This window comes from Jaculus jaculus, chromosome 2 (assembly GCF_020740685.1).
Source record: "Jaculus jaculus isolate mJacJac1 chromosome 2, mJacJac1.mat.Y.cur, whole genome shotgun sequence".
Classification (NCBI taxonomy): Eukaryota; Metazoa; Chordata; class Mammalia; order Rodentia; family Dipodidae; genus Jaculus; species Jaculus jaculus.
The window spans coordinates 193,729,045-193,749,914 of NC_059103.1; the positions used below are offsets into that span (position 1 = coordinate 193,729,045).

The window sequence follows — 20,870 nt, forward strand, 5'->3', positions numbered from 1 at the left end:
GTAGGAGGAAAGAGTTTATTTTGGCTTACAGACTCAAGGGGAAGCTCCATGATGGTAGGGAACACATGGCACGAGCAGCCAACATCAGGTGGACAGCAGTAGCAGAAGGGTATTCCAAACACTGGCAGAGGAAGCTGACTACAATACCCATAAGCTGGCCCCCATCAATACGCTACCTCCAGAAGTCTCCAATAGCACAAACTGCCACCAGCGAGGACCTACCATTCAGAACACACAAGCGTATGGGGGACACCTGAACAACCATAAGTAAACAGCCTCATCAAAATGCCTCAAATTATTGGGGAAACTAGGTTCCAAGATCCATCAACACACACACACACACACACACACACACACACACACACACACACACGCGCGCGCCCCGAATGTTCAAAAGTAGATGTGCCACTTCTACCACATTTACCAAAGTCCAGAAGAAATAGCAGAAAAAGCAGTAGTGCAAACATTGCTCTCAATATAAATCCCAAATCCACATCCAGGAAAAGAGCAACTAACACTATGGTAAACCAAAACACATCATAAAAAATATGGAGGCCACAGAGAAGTCATCACTAACCAGTAATACATCTGTCCAGGCTCAGGAACTGGTGTGGAAGAGGGGGTAGGAAGACTGTAGGAGCCACAAGGAGGGTAGATAGAAACAACCTGAGGCACAGCTCCCCCCAAAGGCAGAGAGCTAAATTAACTACAGTGAACACAATAACCCTAACTGAACAGGGCCCTCAGGGAAATGGGGATGGGGTGGGGATAGGAACATACTCTATTTAAAAATAATAATAATAATAATAATAGTAATGAGATTCTCCAAAACAGGACACTGGAGAGATGGTTCAATAGGTAAAACACTTGCAATGCTAGCACTGAAGACCTAAGCTCAGATTCCCAGAACCCATTAAAGCTGGACATGTTAATCATAGCATTCCAATGGAAAGATGAGAATAGGGCTGGAGACATGGCTTATTGGCTAAGGCACTTGCCTGCAAAGTCAAAGGGCCCAGGTTTGATTCCCCAGTACCCACATAAAACCAGATATACAAGGTGGCACATGCATTTGGAGGACATTTACAGTGGCTAGAGGCCCTGGCACACCTATTCTTCCTATATATAATAAATAAAATTTTTAAAAAGTTAGAATATGGGTTTTAGCGATAGAGAACATTCCACGCAGAAGCAGGAACCCATTACAGGTAACAGAGAAAATTAAATGTCAAAGCAACCATTAGCCTCTTACTTGTACTGGATCAAAGAGTGGCCTGACTCTTCTGTAATCAAGATTGCTGCCCTGATCCTATGCTTGGTGATGGTAGATTTCAGGGGGACACTAGTTTTACTAGGGAGATGAAGCCTTTAACAGTATTTTTCTCTTAGTCCTGAGACTTGTTTCTAGTTTCACACAAGCTATGTAAATTCAATACTACCTCCAGCTGCAACTTTTCCCCCCACCCCCCAAGCTTTATTTTTTTCAACTTTTTCTGTTTCTCTAATACTGGGGACCAAACTCAGGGCCTTGCTTATACTAAGAAAGTGCTCTATCCGACTGAACCACATTCCCAATTCTGGAGGATAGGTCTCCCCTTCCCCACCTTCAGAGTTGTGGATTAAACATGGTGGTTGCACATATCCCAGACAGGGTCTAAAAGTTACCCAAGCTGACCTTGAACTTTCATTCTTCCTTCATCAGCCCTGAATAACTGGGCTTAGATGCCTGTGGTAGCAGGCTGATATTTTAACAGTATTCTAAAGTTGATTAGAATACAGGCAATGCAGGCTCCTTTCTCATGCAATGATCTTGAGAAGCTCTGCAAGGAGGCATCTGCCTCCTCATCCCTCATCCTTATGGGTTAGGCGAAAACAGATAATATAACAGAAATTTAAAATGTAAACTTCTGACTATGACAAAATTAAAATACCCAGGGAGAAGTATAATTCTTATTTTTCCTATAATAATCTTTCAGCACTTAGAAAGGTGTTGTCTTTACAAGTAGAATAAGAAAAGGCAAGAGAGGAAGAATAGGAAAAAGTTATCTGATCTTGTTTTATCATGGAAGAGATGGCTTCCTCAGATTAGTTAAAATGGAAATAAATTAAAAAACAAAACAGGCAAACAAAAACCATTTACAAAACAAAATTCAGTACTCAAGACATGAAATTAAATATAAAACTACCTCTTTGAAAGAAAATTAGACAAATAAACAACAACTGTTGCCATGTAGAAGAAAAAGAAACCCTTTTAAGTAAATAAAAACCACCAGAGGTTTCTTAAGACTTAAGGGCAATAAATTACAAATTAGAGTCAGGAAAAATAACCAGTCTTTCAAGCCCAGAAGCTGTGTAACTTATAATGATCAACATGTGGAAGAACATGCTTGTGTCAGTAAGACTAGACACTACATGTGAACACCAAATAAACCACTTAGCCCAGCACCTGGAGAACACTACACCCTCTGCAAGTGGTAGCTCTCTTATTCAATCATAGAACAATGGAATAAACTACCTTACCAGGGCAGCTGCCAACTTCTTATATGAAAGAAAAATGAGTAGTAGCCAGTACTGGTGGCGGAGACAGTAAAGGCATACAGCAAAGCTCCCTCAAACAGAAAATTATAGAATTCTACCCTAATACACTCAATCCAAAGACTCTAGAATCCTGCTATCACATAGCCACAATTACACTATCATAAATTGGCCACTATTTCAAAACCCAACCTGTTCATTCTTTTACAGTAAGGACTTCTTGGCCCTGTAGATGATAATCGATATCTTCGTCTTGCAGGAGAAGCAGAGCCACCATAAAACATGTTGGGCTTTCTCTGGTGACGAGGTTCTAAAAGAAGAAATATATATACATATATTTTATGGCATATAAAAAAAAAAAACACGTAGAGCTATACTTGCTCTTTAAATACTTAAAAGTGTAGCCTTCTAAGAAATTGCTAGTAAGACTATAAAATATTTTACTATTCCTACCATTTGTCCTTTGGGTTCAGGTTGAAAATATAAACAGTACAGATTGCAACCAACTAAAATATACACTGGTATCTTATTTATACAAAATGGCAATAGAAATCTGTGTAATATAAAATAAAATAAAATAAAAATAGGTGCCTTGCTGAAGGTGGGGGCTCATGCCTTTAATCCCAGCACTTAAGGAGGCTGAAGTAGGAGGAAGCCTGTGAGTTTGAAGCCAGTCTGAAACTAATTCCAGGTCAGCATGGGCAAGAGTAAGACCGTACCTAGGAAAAACAACAATAACAAAAAACCCAGGTGCCTCATTAGTGTAGTAGGTTGTGTATCAGTCTCATAAAATAAAGATAAGAAGGCTAGAGATATGGCTTAGCAGTTCAGGTGCTTGCCTGCAAAGCCAAAGGACCCAGGTTCAATTCCCCAGGACTCACGTAAGCCAGATGCACAAAATGGTGGCACATGCATCTGGAGTTTATTTGTACTGGTTGGAGGCCCTGGCGGGTCCCCCTCTCCCTCTCTCTCTCAAATAAATAACAGTTCATTTATTTGCTTTGTTTAAGACTAATATTGAATTAATTCTCTCTGAGAAATGACAATGGAATAAACTAACATCATTACTTATCTAATTTAGGATAAATTATAGTATGAAAGTTGCTCATAGGGGCTCAGACCTGTAATTCCAGCATTTGGGAACCTGAGACCTGAGGATTTCCACAAGTTATGAGGTTACCCTGGGCTACATAATAAGTTCTAGTATAGCCAGGGCTAGTAAGCAAGATTCTGACTCAAAACAACAAAAATAACTGGGTGTGGTGGTACCCACCTTTAATCTCAGCATTTGGGAGGCAGAGGTGGGAAGATTGCAGTGCATTTGAGGCCACCTGGTGAATTCCAGGTCAGCCTGGGCTAGAGCGAGACCCTACCTTGGAAAACGAAATACCAAATAAGCAAAAAAAAAAGGATTGGAGAGATGGCTTAGCAGTTAAAGGCACTTGCTTGCATAACCTGACAGCCCAGGCTTGATTCTTTAGTACCCACAAAAAGCCAGATGCACAAAGTACTGCATGTGTCTGGAGTTTGTCTACAGTGGCTAGAGGCCCTGGCACATCCATACTTTGACTAAAATAAATAAACAAATATATTTCTTTAGGGCTGGAGAGATGGCTTAGTAGTTAAAGTGCTTGGTTGCAAAGCCTAAGGATCCTGGTTTGATTCCACAGTACCCACGTAAAGCCAGATGGACAAGGTGGCACATCGTGTCTGGAGTTCATTTATAGGGACTAGAGGCTCTGGCGGGCCCATTCTCCCTGCCCCCTTCTAATAAATAAATAAAAATATTTTGAAAATGTTTTTAGCTGGGCATGGTAGTCCACATCTTTAATACCAGCACTCAGGGGCAAAAGTAGAAGGATCACCAGGAGTTTGAGGTTACCGTGAGGCCAGGGCTACAGTGAGACCCTACTTTAAAAACAAAACAAAAAAAATTGTTTCTCACCCAAGTGTTCTAGCACACACCTTTAGTTCCAGCACTTGGGCCTGAGAGGTAGGAGGTTCACCAGCCTCCTAAGTGCTGGGATTAAAGCCACGTGAGGCTACCTAGTGAATTCCAGGTCAGTCTGGGCCAGAGTGAGAGCCTATCTCGAAAAAACAAATTAACACCAACAACAGGAAAGGGAAAGGGAAAGGAAAGAGCTTTGAGAGAAAAAACAGAGGTGGGAGAGATGCCTCAGTGGTTAAAGGTGCTTGCTTGCAAAGCCTGACCGCCTAGGTTCATCTCCACTGCACCCATGTAAAGCCAGATGCACAAAGTGGCATATGTGTCTGGATTTCATTTGCAGTGGCAGGACACTCTGTCATGCCATTCTCCTATCTCCTTGTAAATAAATGAATAAAAACATATTTTTTCCTAAGGGGAAAAGAAGTCGGGCATGGTGGTGCACACCTTTAATCTCAGCACTAGGGAGGCAGAGGTAGGAGGATTGCCATTGCCATAAGTTCAAGGCCACCCTGAGACTACATAGTGAAATAGTCAACCTGAGCTAGAGCAAGCCTCTACCTCAAAAAACAAAAACAAACAGGCAAAAAGACTGCAGATAATGATGGGATGGATATGTGGGTCTCCTCTTTATGAAGCACAAAGCATGCTGCCCCACACTGCGTTTGTACAATGTTTCTGAAGCTAGTTGCACATGACATTTGTGAGCCCATCCTCCACCACAGGCCCTCTGAGATGTCTCCTTTAACTCCCTCAGGACCTCAAGGAGGTAGGTGCTATTACTACCACTGCATCATACATTTGAGAAAATGTACGTCTAGAGAAGAATCATATTTCTCAAGGTCAAACAGCTCATACTGGCTGGCTACCTGTGCTGACCCCAGGGTAGGCTTCGATTTACTCTTTTCTTCAAATCCAATAAGAACTGCAGGAGTGCTGGCACACGCCTTTAATCCCAGCACTGGGGAGGCAGAGGTAGGAGGACCGCTGTGCGTCTGAGGCCAGCCTGAGACCACACAGTGAATTCTAGGTTAGCCTAGTCTAGAGACCCTACCTCAAACACTGCCCCCAAAAGACAATAAAGTTAATATAAATAACATGTTTCTCCTGAAAAAGCACATGTAGCACTTACTTTCCAATGGAGCCTCATAGTAAACAGCTGCTTTTCTCTGCCTGAGATAGTATCGTTTCTGGTTATCTCCTTCACCATCTTCACCTTCATCTTCGTCCTCACCATCATCTTCACCATCGTCTTCATCTTCACCTTCATCTTCATCATCATCTTCATCTTCTTCCTGCTCTTCACCCTCTTCAGATGATTCTACAATTAAGACATAATGCCGGGCTGGAGAGATGGCTTAGTGGTTAAGTGCTTGCCTGTGAAGCCTAAGGACCCTGGTTCGAGGCTTGGTTCCCCAGGTCCCACGTTAGCCAGATGCACAAGGGGGCGCACGCGTCTGGAGTTCGTTTGCAGAGGCTGGAAGCCCTGGCACGCCCATTCTCTCTCTCTCCCTCTATCTTTCTCTCTGTGTCTGTCGCTCTCAAATAAATTAAAAAAAAATTTTTTTTTAATTTTTTTAAAAAAAAGACATAATGCCATAGTGGGGGGGGGGGGGAATTTCCGTGGGATATGTTTTTATAATCATGGAAAATGCTAATAAAGATTAAAAAAAAATTTTTTAAAAATTGAGCAAGAAAAAATAAGACATAATGCCAGTACACCCACCAAAACGTTAACTTTTTTTTTTTTTGCTTTTCGAGGTAGGGTCTCACTCTAGCTCAGGCTGATCTGGAATTCACTCTGTAGTCTCAGGGTGGCCTCGAACTCTCTGTGATCCTCCTACCTCTGCCTTCTAAGTGCAGGGATCACAAGCATGCACCACCACACCCAGCCTGACTAAAAATTTTTTAATTCCATTTAAACACTAATGTTGCAAAAGGAATACAAGATTTTAGAATACCTAAGGTAAATTTAAAAAGGTCCCTTTTGAACTCATGTTAAAAATGGTTAATATAGCCGGGCGTGGTGGCGCACGCCTTTAATCCCAGCACTTGGGAGGCAGAGGTAGGAGGATCGCTGAGAGTTCAAGGCCACCCTGAGGCTACAGAGTTAATTCCAGGTCAGCCTGGACCAGAGTGAGACCCTACCTCAAAAAACCAAAAAAAAAAAAAAAGGTTAATATGCCAGTGCCAGGCAGAGGTAGGAAGATCACTGAGTTCAAGGCCAACCTGGGACTACAGAGTTTCAAGTCAACCTAGACTACAGTGCACTAGACCCTACCTCAAAAACCCCCCAAAAATGAAGAAAAAAAAGTGGCACATACATCTGAAGTTCACAAGTGTCTGAAGTTTGTTTCCACCAGCAAAAAAACCCTGGGGCATGTCTGTCCCCACCCCCCAACCGCCAGCACACACGCAAACATAAAGAAAAAAAATGTTTAAGAAAGGAGTGCTTCATTGCAAATCCTGCTAGTCTACATACAATTCCCCAGCCAAAAGCCAGATGCAAATAGTGGTGTTTGAAGTGGCAAGAGATCCTAGATGCCATAGAGTAACAAATTTTAAGAAAAACCAGTTTCACTCAAAAAAAACAAAAAAAAAAAACACTACTAAGTCTCAAATGAAAGAGTAAAAATTACTAACCCTTTTTAACTTAAAATCAGATATACTATGCACTAACTACAGTTGTATTATCAAGCAAACCAATATTATTGCTTTATAAATGAGTTTGGGGCTTTCTCAGACAAAGCACTTGCACAAGTTGAGGTAGAAGGACCACTTGAGTTTGTGGCCATCAAGACTACTTAGTGAATTCCAGATCAGCCTGGGCTACAGTGAAACCCTAACTCAAAAACCACATGCACAAGGGGTGGCGCACAAGTCTGGAGTTCATTTGCAGTGGCTGGAGGCCCTGGCGCGCCCATTCTCTCTCTCTGTCTCTATCTCTCTCCCTCCCCCTCCCTCTTTCTCTGTCAAATAAATAAATAAATAATAAAATATTTAAAAAAAAAAAAAACAACAAAGCTTATCATTTTAGCCTCTTCCTGGTCTCCACTTCTAAATTGTAATACACAACCATAGTCACCTTTCTTGCCACATAAAAAATACTTATGTTCAAACCAAGAAAACCAAGATAATTACAATACTAACCCACACTATCTTCTTGGTTGTCAGTTGTTTCTTCATCAGCTTGTTGAATGCCATTTTGTTTTCTTCTTGTGTACATAGTCAGATTGCTCTACAAATATTTAAATAAGTCATTAGCATTCAGTGTATTTTCAAAAAAGATGTAGTCAAAAGTGGGGCCTGGTAGCACACGACTTTAATCCCAGCACTTGGGAGGTAGAGATCATAGTGATCATAGTGAGTTCAAGGCCACCCTGAGACTACATAGTGAACTCCAGGTCAGCCTGGGCTACAGTCACACCCTACCTCGAAAAAACTAACATAAATAAATAAAAATAAGCAGTCAAGACCCCTTTAATCTTAAGATACAATTATACGTTCTTCCAAGTGTAGCCGTAATTAGTGACTGGTCAAACAAATGCTAGATAAAGTGATAATTAGCCCTAAAGGGACTACGCAGTAAAGGAAAAAAAAATAGAGACTGAAAACACCCACTAATGAAAGAATATATATATTTACTTCTTTTGTTTCATCAAATGCTTCCAAGGCTTCAAGCTTTTTTATTCGCCGTCTACGCATCTTCTTCATATCATCCATTTTTTGAAGTACAGCTTCAGCAGTGCTTTAAAAACAGTGATCACAATATTTCACTAAGAGGCACTGACTTATTTTTATGAAATTTTCAAAATTTTCTTTCCAAGAATTTCAATACTTAAAGAATCAACACAAAAACATGACCATTTTCATTTATGATCTATCCAAACCAAATACATTAAAATGTTCAAGATGGGCATAATATAGCTCAGTGGTACAGCACTTGCTGAGCATGCACAAAGGAGTAGGCGGTTTCTCAGTTGGTTAAAGGTATATGCTTGCAAAGCCTGCTCAATTTTCCAACCACCCATGTAAAGAAAACAGGTAGAGCTCCAAAGGGATGGCTCAGCGGCTGAAGGTACTGGCCTGCAAACCCTGATGGCCTGGCTTCAATTCCTCAGTACCCATGTAAAGTGAGATGCACAAAGTGGTATACATGTCTGGAATTGGCTTACAGTGACAGGAGGCCCTGGCATGCCCCGTATTCACTCAATCTGTTTGTCTGTCTCTAATAAATTAATTGCTGGCACACACCATTAGTCTTAGCACTGGGGAGGCCAAGGTAGGAGGATTGCTGTGATTTGGGTGCCAACCTGGGACTACAGAATGAGTTCCATGTCAGCCTGGGCTAGTGAGACCCTACCTTGAAAACAATAAGAGCTGGGAGTGGTGGTGCACAAATTTAGTCCTAGCACTTGGGAGGCAGAGTTAAGAGGATAGTCATGAGTTTGAGGCCACCTGGAAACTACAGAATGAATTCTAGGTCATCCTGGAGTAGAGAGAAAACCTACCTCATAACAAAACAAAGCAAAACCAAACAGAAACCTATGAAGTTGGGGAGAAAAAGTTGAAATTTCATGATCCTTCCCTTCTCAAGTTTGGTTCAGATAAATCATTTTGATGAGTGGAATGTTTACTTACTTTGTTATTAGTTTGTCAAAGAGCACAGACTGGTTCACGGTGCCGTATCGACTTCTAATTCTACAACTACGGCGAACTTCACCATCTCCGTTCTCTTCATGCAAGTGTTCTGTGCTCTTAGCAATGTTTCTTGTCCTCAGTGAGTGAGTAATTGGAATCGCTTTATCTTCGCAGACATGTACATAAATAAACAAAAAGATTTCAAATAAGAGTACTTACAAAGGCAATTTGTAAAGGTACAGCTAAACAGATATTTTCATGTGACAAAACGATGGCAGCCCAAATTTATTTTTCTTTTAAAAAATAATTTATTTTTATTTATTTGACAGAGAGAAAGGCAGAGTGAGAATGGGCACGCAAAGCTTCCAGCCATTGCAAACAAACTCCAGACGCATGTGCCACCTTGTTTGTGCATCTGGCGTACGTGGATCCTGGGGAAATTGAACCTGGGTCCTTGGCTTTCAAGGCAAGTGCCTTAACTAAGCCATCCCTACAGCCTGAAATTTCTCTTTTAAAAAACTACAGAGCTGGAGAGATGGATTAACAGTTAAGGCACTTGCCTATGAAGTCTAAGGATTAAAATAAAGTAAAATAAAATAAAATTATTTTACTTAGCCTATGAAGCCTAGGTTCAATTCCCTAGAACCCATGTAAGCCAGATGCACATGCTCGTGCATGTGTCCGGAGTTCATATGCAGGTGCTAGAAGCCCTGGCGTGCCCATTTCAATCTCTCTAATAAATATTTTTTTTAAATGAAGAAATTTAAAAAGTCACAACATAAGCATATAATCTACCCAAATCAAAGATGCTGAAGGGCTGGAAAGATGGTTTAGCATTAAGGAACTTGCCAGCAATGCCAAAGGATCCAGGTCTCATTCCCCAGGATCCATGTAAGCGTGATGCACAAGGTGCACATGCATCTGCAGTTTGTTTACAGTGGTTGGAGGCCCTGGCTCACCCACTCTCTTTAAAATAAATAAAATAATTGTCTTAAAAAAATCTGAAATGCCAGGCTGACTCAGTGGCCTGCCGACCTGTGTTTGCTTTTCTTGTACCCATGTAAAGCCAAAAGTGTTGGGTGTGTCTGGCGTTCTTTTACAGTGGTAAGTGGCCCTGGCATGCCCATTCCATATCCTCCTCCTTTCCCTTTTTTTCTTTTTTTGCTAATAATACTTTAAAAATTTGAAATGCCATTAACTTACCTTCTTTGCACTCTTCTTTTTTTTTATCAGCCTGCTGTCTAGCCAACTGCCTATATGAAAAAATATATTAAATACAAAATAATTGACATACTTTAAAATTCTATATTCTGGTAACAAATTAAGTCAGTCTAAAGAACAGATTATGAAATGTACGAAACAATGACAATATCTTCTTTCTCCTTTCTCTCTCTCGTTTTTGTTTGTTTGTTTATTTTTGAGGTAGGATCTTGCTCTAGTCCAGCTGACTTGGAATTCACTATGTAGTCATTTCCGGGTGGCCTCAAACTCATGGTAATCCTTTTATCTCTGCCTTCTGAGTACTGGGATTAAAGGCATGCACCACCATGCATGGCTTTCTTTTTTGAATTGCCAAGGTGGGGTCTCTCTCAAACACTGGCTGATTGGGAACTAACTCTATAGTTAGACTGCCTTGAACTCATTCGGGGTAATCCTACCTCCCAAGTACTGACTGGGACTAAAGATGTGTACTATCATGCCCGATTAATGCTTGCTTTATTTTTGTTTTTCAAGGTAGGGTCTCACTCTAGCCCAAGCTGATCTAGAACTCACTATGCAGTCTCAGGGTGGCCTTGAACTCATGGCCATGCTCCTACCTCTGTCTCCTGAGTGCTGGGATTAAAGCCATGTGCCACACCACGCCTGGCTAATGCTTAAAGTTATAACTAAACAAAGTTTCTTTTGAGAGTCAATGGCTAATTTAAATTTTTTTATTTATTTGCATACATGCATGTGTGTACTGAGATAAACTAGTCTTTTGCTGCTGCAAACAAATATCTGTCTAACTATGTGGGTGGTTCGGGAATTGATGTCCTAAACCACTGAGCCATCTCCCCAGCCCCCTATTTTTTGGTTTTGTTTTTTCATACAGGGTCAAACTTATTATGGCTTACAACTTTATTCATGGCATTATTCCTGCCTCACATTTCTGAGTGTGGGCATTATAAGCATGAACCACCATGCCAGGTGTGCATTAGCTCTTAGCCAAACAGAATCAATGAAGTTAGGACATATTACTATAAATAAGACACGAAATCCTTAGTGTAAATATTTAGCTCCAATTGAAAGAGCTTTCCTACCTGGCCAGTCAAGCCAAATATAGCAATGGTGGTGTATCTGTTTTAGGGGAAACTAACTGCTCTCTGACTAGATCTGAGCCCAATACACTGGAGGGAATTCATATTTAGTACTAAAACCTAATCAAAAGCCTATGGCTGAGTAGGTCCTAAGCCCTAGGCAGTAAACTACTTTTGTTGTCTGGCTAAATGGATGAGTATATGATACCCACCAAGCTGCCCTCTAAATACTTACATTATCCATATATTAATGCTACTCTCACTTCTGGTTAGAGAAGCTGCTCTTTTTGGAAGGCAGTGGCCACTGGGGAGACTCAAAACTCAAAGTGGTCCTAAGAAGTGACAGTGGAGTGTTTAGCACTGAAACATCTCTATCACTCTCTCCAAGGCTCAACGACTATGGCCTGAAGAGGTGGCAGAAAAAAAAAATGTAAAAATGTCAGGCCAAGTGTGGTGGTTCACGCCTTTAATCCCAGTACTCAGGAGGCAGAGGTAGGATTGCCATGATTTCAAGGTTACCCTGAGACTACCTAGTGAACTCCAAGTCAGCCTGGGCCGGAGCAAAACCCTACCTCCAACAAACTATGTATGTATGTATGTATATATGTATGTACGTACGTATGTACACACAAACGCTCGCGCGCACATGCATGCATGCAAAGGGGAGGACTGCTTTACAACACTGTCTTCCAGAAAAAAAATGGTTGTAATGTTTATAACCTCACAGTGGCTACACAAGACATACATAAAAGAGCAAATAGCCAGGCGTGGTGGTGCATGCCTTTAATCCCAGCACTCGGGAGGCACCCTGAGACTCCATAGTGAATTCCACGCCAGCCTGGGCTAGAGTGAGACCCTACCTCAAAAAAAAAAAAAAAAAAAAGGAGAAGCGATAAATCGCTGTACAGCTACTCAAATCTTGCTGTAACTTTACAGCAATCTTGGTTATCTTGGTTTTGTAGACCCAAAATGATGAGAAACAGATGAAATAGGGAAGCAAGGGCCACAGTGTAACATGCTGGCAACAAAATGAACAGCAAAAAAAAAAAAAAAAAAAAAAAGACAAGTACATGAAGCAAGACTCAAGTACTGAAGGTCATCTTATATAACCTAATGTTGTCAGTGATAAAACAACAGTATTTATAATAATGATGGGAATATTGAAAAATGTCTTTTACATAAGACTTTCTCCACAGAAGACGTACAAACAACTTGTTGGCCTTCTTCCAGAAGTGAATGAATCACATGTATTAAGGTCAGATTCTGTTTTTCTCTCATAAGCTTAAAATAATTTAGTCAGTACTGCTTGGTGCCAGTTCAATTATACACACAACTGTAGGGCCTGCAATTTTCTATAAAAGCAAATCAAATGTTTATTTTTTTCTTGATATGAAAAATAATTTTTAAGCCAGGCATGATATCGCACGCCTTTAATCTCAGTACTCGGGAGGCAGAGGTAGGAGGATCACCATGAGTTCAGGCCACCCTGAGACTGCATAGTGAATTCCAGGTCAGCCTGGGTTAGAGTGAGACCCTATCTCAAAATCCCTCCCCTGCAAAACAATTTTTAAATTCTCATAAATAAAAACTTCAAGTTTCAAACACTTGGCTTTGACCTGACCGTAGTTTACAGGACTATAATCCTAGCACTTGGGAGGTACACACAGAATCAGGAGTTAGAGGTTGGCCTCTGGTATAGGACACCACCTCACAAAATGCAAGGGTGGGGCTGAAGAGAGGCTAAGCAGTTAAGGCACTTGCTTGTGATGCCTCAGGACCCAGGTTAGATTCCCCAGAACCCATGTAACACAGATGCATATGGTGGTGCATGCATCTCAGTTCATTTGCAATGGCTAGAGGCCCTGACATGCCCATTCTCTATCTGAGTCTCTCTTTCTCTCAAATAAATACATTTAAAAAACAAAAACACGCAGGGGTGGTGAAAGAAAGAAGGGAAAGGGAGAGAGCAGACAGAGCCTGATATTTTAGTTCATGGATTCTAAAATCATGTACCCACCACTCAGTTTAGTTTTCTAAATTATTACTACTTAGTTACATGAAAACAAGGTAAAATAAAAAGCACATAAAATAAATTTTATTGTAATTAGGGCATTACTCCTTTTTTTTTGAGGTAGGGTCTTGCTCTAGCCCAGGCTGACCTGGAATTCACTATGTAGTCTCAGGGTGGCTTTGATACCTCTGCCTCCCAAGTGCTGGGATTAAGGGCATGTGCCATCAATCCTGGCTCATCACTCCATTTTTGATAACCCAAACTGCAGAAAAAGTGAAGGTTAACCACTCTCCAGTACCATGAATCTAGCCAATACTTACTCTACTGAAATAGATGCTACAGCACAATGGGATTCATGCCAGCTACCTCAGGGTTCTAAAGCAATGAAACTAAATTATGTAGAAAACATCCAGTCTCATTAGACTAGTAAGAACTAAAAAAAAAAAAAAAAAAAACCTCAAAATCACATATTCTGGAAGACTTGCTTTAGAAGCACATGTATAGAAACTGACACACCACTCAGAATTGATGAAAAACTCGAGAGCAAGCAATCTAACAGAACTAACACTGTGAATGAAGACTTTGTTTATACTATGACGCAGAACCATTTTTCATAAACCAACTGCAGTCCCCAAAGGATTTTTCTTGGTGGAACTGATCCTGCTCTAACCAAAGTTTTCAGCTCCTCATGCATAATGCAGTACTGTTTTTGAAAAGGAACTTAAAAATAGGCCAGGCATGGTGGTTTCATGTCTTAATCCCAGCACCTGGGAGGCTGAGGTAGGAGGATGACCGTGAGCTCAGGCCACCCTAAGACTAAATTCCAGGTCAGCCTTGGCTAGAGTGAGACCCTACCTTGGGACTAAAAAAAAAGAAAAAAGAAAAATTTCATGATTAAAACTTATTAATATGTATTTGAAGCAACTTCACTTCAAGTAAATGACATTTTATAGAAGTGAAATTCTGATAACTAGAGAAAAATAAACTATTTACTTATTTGAGTCATTTAGGATGGGTTTTACAGCCCAGGGTAGCCAGGAATTTTTTATGCAATGCAGGCTGGCCTTTAACTCCTGATCCTCTTGCCTGCCTCTCAACTATTAGGATTACAGATGTGTACCAGTATAAAAGGATCAAAAATATACTTTAAAATGTACCAAAATATTTTGTTATATCACTTGAAATTATGCAATATTAATATATTAAATTTTCCATTAAACTTAAAAAATCAAATGGAAAAAAGATTAAATGTGAATGTTTTATTATTACTTTAAAACCATTTTGAATTAGTAGTCAACCTTGTATTACCTTGTAAAATGCCTGCTGTTCGTGTGTTTCTCTGTTCTTTCCATATTCTTATCAAAACTAGAATCTGAAGAAGTCTGTGCATTTTTTCTCAAAGATCTTAAAGAATGTCTCTGATGGTAGATTTCAATTTTCTTTACCGACAATCCATCCTTTAAGAAAAAATAAAGACATCTTATGCTTCTCATTAGTTAAGATCAATTTTAATTCCTTAGAGTTTGTTTTTTATTACAAGCGAGCAAAAGTCACTTTTAGAGCAACAAGAGTTGATATTTAAAATATATAATCAGGGACTGGTGAGATGGCTATCAGACTAAGAAAAATTCAAAAGTGGTGGTGGTTGGAGTGAGTGATGGCTCAGTGGTTAAAAATGTCTCTCTCTTTTTTGTCTTTTTTTGAGGCAGGGTCTCATTCTAGCTCAGGCTTGACCTGAAATCCACTGTCGTCTTAGGGTGGCCTCAAACTCATGACAATTCTCCTACCTCTGCTTCCTAAGTGCTGGAATTAAAGGTATATGCCACCACACCCAGTTAAAAAAGCTTTCTTGTAAAGCCTGATGGCCCAGGTTACTTACTCGTGCTCTAATAAATAAATTTTAAAAATTACAAAAATTCAAATCAATGTAGCTAGAGGGATGCTTCATTGGTTAAGGTATCTGCCTGCAAAGCCCAATGACCTGGGTTCAATTCCTTAGTACCCATGTACAGCCAGATGCACAAAGTGGCACATGCATCTGGAATTCATTTGCAGCAGCTAGAGGCCCTGGCTCACCCATTTTGTCTTCATCATCATCATCTTCTTTTTTTAAAATATAATGGGTTATTTGGTGGTTATACTAGGAGTTAAACCTAAGGCCTCAGGCACACCAGGGTACTGCTTGCTCTACTTCTGAGCTATAGCCCTGTAACCATCTCTCTTTCTGCTTGGGGAAAAAAAAAAAAAAAATCAAATCGAGCTGGAGAGATGGCTTAATGGTTAAGGCACTGGCCTGAGAAGCACCCAGGTTCAATTCTCCAGGACCCACATATGCCAGAAGCACAAGGGGCATATGTGTCTGGAGTTCCTTTGCAGTGGCTGGAGGCCCTGGTGTACCCATTCTGTTTCTCTTCTTTCTCTGCTTGCAAATAAATAAATATTTTAAAAAATTAAATGATTAGAATTGAAGAAGTTAACCATCTTTAAAATGTTTTTATTTAGGGCTGGAGAGATGGCTTAGTGGTTAAGAGCTTGCCTGTGAAGCCTAAAGACCCCGGTTCAAGGCTCGATTCCCCAGGACCCACGTTACACAAGGGGGAACACGCGTCTGGAGTTCGATTGCAGTGGCTGGAGGCCGTGGTGTGCCCATTCTCTCTCTTTGCCTCTTTCTGTCTGTCATTTTCAAATAAATAAAAATAAACAAAAACTTTTTAAAAAGTTTTTATTTATTTTCAAGGGGAGAGAGAATGAGCACACTAGGGTCTCCAGCCACTGCAAACTCCAGATGCACGTGCCCCTTTGTACATCTGGCTTTACATGGCACTGGGGGAATCAAACCCTGGCTTTGCAGGCAAGCATCTTAACCACTGAGCCATGTCTCCAGCCCCAATTTAACCATCTTTAAAAGTAACCTACCCTGAGATGTTCTGTTGATACATATGTGGCTGAAACTAGGAAATAAGCAAATACCAAGGTAATCAGGGAGTTAAGTCTCTTTGAAATGCACACAATGTAAAAGGAGGGCAAGGAACAGAACACAAAGTCCCCAAACTATAAAGTATTCCAGACCTGGAGAGATGGCTAGTGTTAAGGTGCTTGCCTGCAAAGCCAAAGGACCTAGGTTCAATTCCCCAGGACCCACTTAAGCCAGATACACACACAATGGCTGGAGGCCCTGGCACGCCCATTCTCTTTCTCAAATAACTAACTAAAAGTAAGATACACATATATAGAAAAAAGCAAAGTATTGCAGTCAGGTTTGCATTGCTGGCAGAAAACACCCAACCACAAGCAGGTTGTGGGGAAAAAAAAAAAAGGTTTATTTTGGCTTACAGACTCGAAGGGATGCTCCATGATGGTAGGGGAAAATGATGGCATGAGCAGGAGGAGGACATCACTGTTGGCCAGCAACAGGAGTGTGCCAAACACTGGCAAGAGGAAGCTGGCAATAATACCCTTAAGCCTGCCCCCAAGCCATCTCCCCAGCCCTAAGTTTTGTTTTGTTTTGTTTTTTAATAAAAAGATAAAATGCCTACTGCAAACCCAGGCCTGAAGGAAAAACAAAATCCACCATACAGCATCCAGCTACATGTATTCTAAGTGTTCAACACTTATGGTAAAGTCTTTGTATACTGTGTCTATGCTAGACAAAGTTTTTGAGCACTGACATTCAAAAACAAATGCTAAAAACTAGAGAGAGATGGCTCAGCAGTTAAAGGCACTTGCAAGACCTAATGGCCTGGGTTCAATTCCCCAACCACCCATGTAAGACATTCATTTGTAGTGACAAGGGACCCTGGGGCTGGCATGTGCACATGCACGCACACAAACATGCAAATAAAAATTAAAACGACATAGTATCTACTACATGCCAAGTACTGGAAATATACTACCAACAAAAAGTCAAAATCCTAGCCGGGCATGGTGGCATACGACTTTAATCCCAGCACTTGGGAGGCAGGCAAAGATAGGAGGATAGCAATGAGTTCAAGGCCACCCTGAGCTAGAGTGAGACCCTACCTCGGAAAAACAACAGTCAAAATCCTAAGTCTGACTTAGAAGGATATACAGACATATAAAAAAAAAAATTAGAAAATTTGCTGGGTGTGGTGACACATGCCTTTAATTCCATCACTCTGCACTCGAGGGAGGCAGACGTAGGAGGTTCGCCATGAGTTCCAGGCCACCCTGAGACTCCATAGTAAATTCCAGGTCAACCTGGGCCAGAGTGAGACCCTACCTGGGGGGGGACGGGGAGCTAGTTATAGAATATACTACAGTAGCAACTGCCAGAACAGAGAGTGTCATCAAGGACTGTGCAGAGGAGTGCTTGAAATTTTGACTAAGAAAGGTCCATACTCTCCAGATGCCTGCCCATTTCTACACCTGACTAAGAAAGAAACATCCTGAAAGTTAGGACTTTAAGTGCCTTTTCAACTCACTATAGCAATTTCAGAGATTGAAAGGTCTCATTCCTTTTGGAAGCAGTAACCAATGAAGCATCTACAAGATACTAACTTTATATAGGGACCGTAATACAAGACTCTAAAGTTATCTGAACTTAAGTAAACATTGCCCACTCCCTCCCCTTAGGACTCACTGCAAGCTTCTGACCTGCAGCCTTAAATTCCGTACAGCTTCCTCTCCCTCCCCAATCTTGTGACTGCTTGCCTCCTCCACCTTTTAAAATCTTTTATCATGAGAGGTGGGGAGGTAAGACGGAGCTTTTCTCCCGGGGCACTAATTCTGCCCATCAGCAATCCCCGGCAGTACTTGACATCTTTCTTTGGAGAGGGCGTTATCCCTTGCCTACTTCTCCCACGGACACATTTTGAGCTGCCAACACGTGACAGAGGCAAAGGTTTGGGAGGCAGAAAAACCCAAGTTCCGATTTCACATCTGCCCCTCTCTGGGTACCCTTTGGAGTCCGTTCCATCACCTGTCACGGAGATGCACATGAGAGGTTGGTGTTCACCCTCCCACACTGGGCGATCTGCTATTTTATGCGCTGAGCTCTTATTACGGAACCTCTCTGGATCGTAAATGGAGGCCAGAGAACCCAGTTACCCGTCTATTCCCGTGACCCCTGAGATGCTTCCACCGCGTGCATTTCGGCGGTCAGCACAGGCGTGTCGCCCTCCGCGGACCGGTGCGGAGGACAGGAGGAAGGCAGCCCCGGGAACCCCACCCCCAGCCTCCGGCCCAGCCCCGCGGGACGCTCAGCTCCGGCGGGCCTCGGCTTTCCTCCAACGTTCCAAAAGGTGGTGACCAAACTACTCACCGGCTCCATCCCTTCGTCCCGTCCCCCGGCACCCCAAGCGGACCGGGTCACCCTTCTTCCATCTCTTCTGCTTCCACGACCGGCGCCCTCCCCTCCCCCGCCGCCTCCAACCGCACGGCGCAGCACGCGGCTCTCCCCTCCGCGCCCCGAGGACGCCGGGCCGCGGGCCATCGGTCCCCCCGCCGCAGCCTGGGCTCGAGGGTCCCCGCCCCAGGCCCCGCTACTCACGGCCGCCGCGGCTGCGGGGACGACGGGTTTGTCCGCGGCGCGGGCCGAGCGCAGCCGCCTCCGGCCGCCGCTGCTGGGCAAGCTGAGGAAGTCGTTCGACAGGTCCAAGGAGTCCGTAGCGGAGGAAGTCGCCGAACGGCTCTGCAGCTCCACGCTGCTGCGGAGAACCACCATGGTCCCTGGCTGCAAAGAACCCACCGCGCCCGATCCCCGCGACCCCAAAGTCCTGGGCGCCGGCAAGCGTCCCGCGGCCGCCGAGCGGGCTCCTCCGCGCTCTGAATTCTGGCGCCACAAGCTGCGCGCCAGTCGCCCGAGCGCGCGCGCACCGGATCCCTCCGCCGCAGGCCCCGCCCACTCCGCGCCCCGCGCCTGGCCGGCCTGACCCTCCCGCCGGGGTTGAACCCCGAAACGCGACAAGCACACCGGGACTGGGGGACTCACGCTAACCGCGTGGAGCACTCGGGAGGAACGTTCTGGGAGAAGGCCCACTTCTGGTATCCTTAAGTAGTCCCGGCTCGCGGAGGGAGACGGCGGGGAGCGGTGCAAAGTCTTGTTTGGAATTTTGGCGCGTGGACGAGGAGAGGGAAGCGCTGATTGGCTGGCGGCTCCTTTGCCCCCGCCCCTTCGGCTACCTGCCCGCTGCTTCCCGCCATCGAGGATTCAAATGCAAAACGCGTAGTCCTTAACCTAAGAGAAACCCAAGTACTTTGCCTTTAACAGAATTTTTTTTTTTTTTAACTTTAGGCCTTATTAGGTGTTGATTACGGACTAAAAAAAAAAAAAAAGTTGATAAAATAAGGGCAGGAGAAATGGCCTGCAAAAGCCTGCAAATCTTAAAGACCCTGTTTCAATTCCACAGCACCCACTTAAAGACATGCACAATGTGGCAGTTGCGTCTGGGTTTGTTTGCAGGTCTCTCTCTCAACCCTCTCTGCCTCTTTCTCAAATAAATAAGTTTTAAAAGAAGCAGAGAAATTAGGGTACACAGAGACTTGCAGGAAGGGTGCAATGTGTAGACATGAGGCAACGAACAGTTTCCTCGTGACAGCCTCCTCAACCCTCCTCAAGAACTGGCTTACAATTGGATTTCAGACTTCTGCCCTTCTGTGACAGCAAATCATATATAATTTGCAAGGGGAGAGAGAAAAACAACGGGTGCCTCAGCCTCTTGCCATTGCCAGCTTTCTGCAGATGCAAGCGTCACTTTACAAAGTGGATCTTGCTTCACTTGGGCGCTGAGGTATAGAGCCCTGGTTGACAAGGCTTTGCAAGAAATTACTTTAGTGCTCGCTTCGGCAGCACATATACTAAAATTGGAACGATACAGAGAAGATTAGCATGGCCCCTGCGCAAGGATGACACGCAAATTCGTGAAGCGTTCCATATTTTTTAAGAGGATCCCCAAGCACACTCCCAAAGCCCACCAACAACCATGTATTAAGGACAGCTTTTCCCAAGGGCTGAGGAGGGGAAGTTAGGTTAGAAAGGGAGTGCCCCTGCTGAAGGCCCACTGTGCCTATGAGCAGCTTGTGATGCAGCTGAGGCAAGACAGCTAGCCACACTATGTCCTCCAGCTTCGAGCCATGGGGTTGAGGTGACCATTAAAAAACTTATCTCCGCTAAAAAAAAAAAAAAAAAAAAAAAAAAAAGAAATTACTTTAAACCACTGAGCCAGCTCCTCCAGCCCCAAGGCTTTTTAAAACAGCCACTTTATAGTAATTGCTTGTGTATCGGCAGCCCTAGGAAAAGAATGTAGTTGAGCTGGTGTTGGGTTTTGTCAGTCATTTGGAATGGGGGCAACAATTTGGGACAAAAAGCAGCAGTAGAAATGGGTGCTTGAAAACTTGAACAGTTCTGACTTAAGCCTTTGATTTTGGGGCATCATTTGTGGGGAAAGTAAAAGAGCAGAGGTCAACTAAGCCAAGGGCAAGT

General features: G+C 42.8%; 1 protein-coding gene and 1 non-coding gene across 3 annotated transcripts in view; one reads left to right on the plus strand and one right to left on the minus strand.

Moving 5' to 3' along the window:
* Positions 1 to 19,196, minus strand: part of Atad2 (ATPase family AAA domain containing 2) — a 65,758-nt gene extending 46,562 nt beyond the window's left edge. Inside the window, exons 1-8 of one of the 2 annotated variants that reach the window (XM_045143651.1) lie at positions 18,939 to 19,196; positions 14,738 to 14,886; positions 10,325 to 10,374; positions 9,122 to 9,287; positions 8,126 to 8,228; positions 7,631 to 7,718; positions 5,613 to 5,801; positions 2,728 to 2,845 (exon numbers count right to left, since the gene is read on the minus strand). In XM_045143651.1, the coding sequence (XP_044999586.1) occupies positions 2,728 to 2,845; positions 5,613 to 5,801; positions 7,631 to 7,718; positions 8,126 to 8,228; positions 9,122 to 9,287; positions 10,325 to 10,374; positions 14,738 to 14,886; positions 18,939 to 19,112 (1,037 nt within the window). In that variant the 5' untranslated portion in view covers positions 19,113 to 19,196. Of the gene's footprint in view, positions 1 to 2,727; positions 2,846 to 5,612; positions 5,802 to 7,630; positions 7,719 to 8,125; positions 8,229 to 9,121; positions 9,288 to 10,324; positions 10,375 to 14,737; positions 14,887 to 18,710; positions 18,769 to 18,938 lie in introns of those variants that run through there. The other variant, XM_045143652.1, reaches the window with a different exon arrangement.
* A 1,025-nt stretch (positions 19,197 to 20,221) lies between these two features.
* LOC123458922 lies at positions 20,222 to 20,328 on the plus strand. The gene has a single exon (XR_006635858.1). It is a non-coding gene; the product is annotated as a U6 spliceosomal RNA (small nuclear RNA).
* The last annotated feature ends 542 nt before the right edge of the window (positions 20,329 to 20,870 follow it).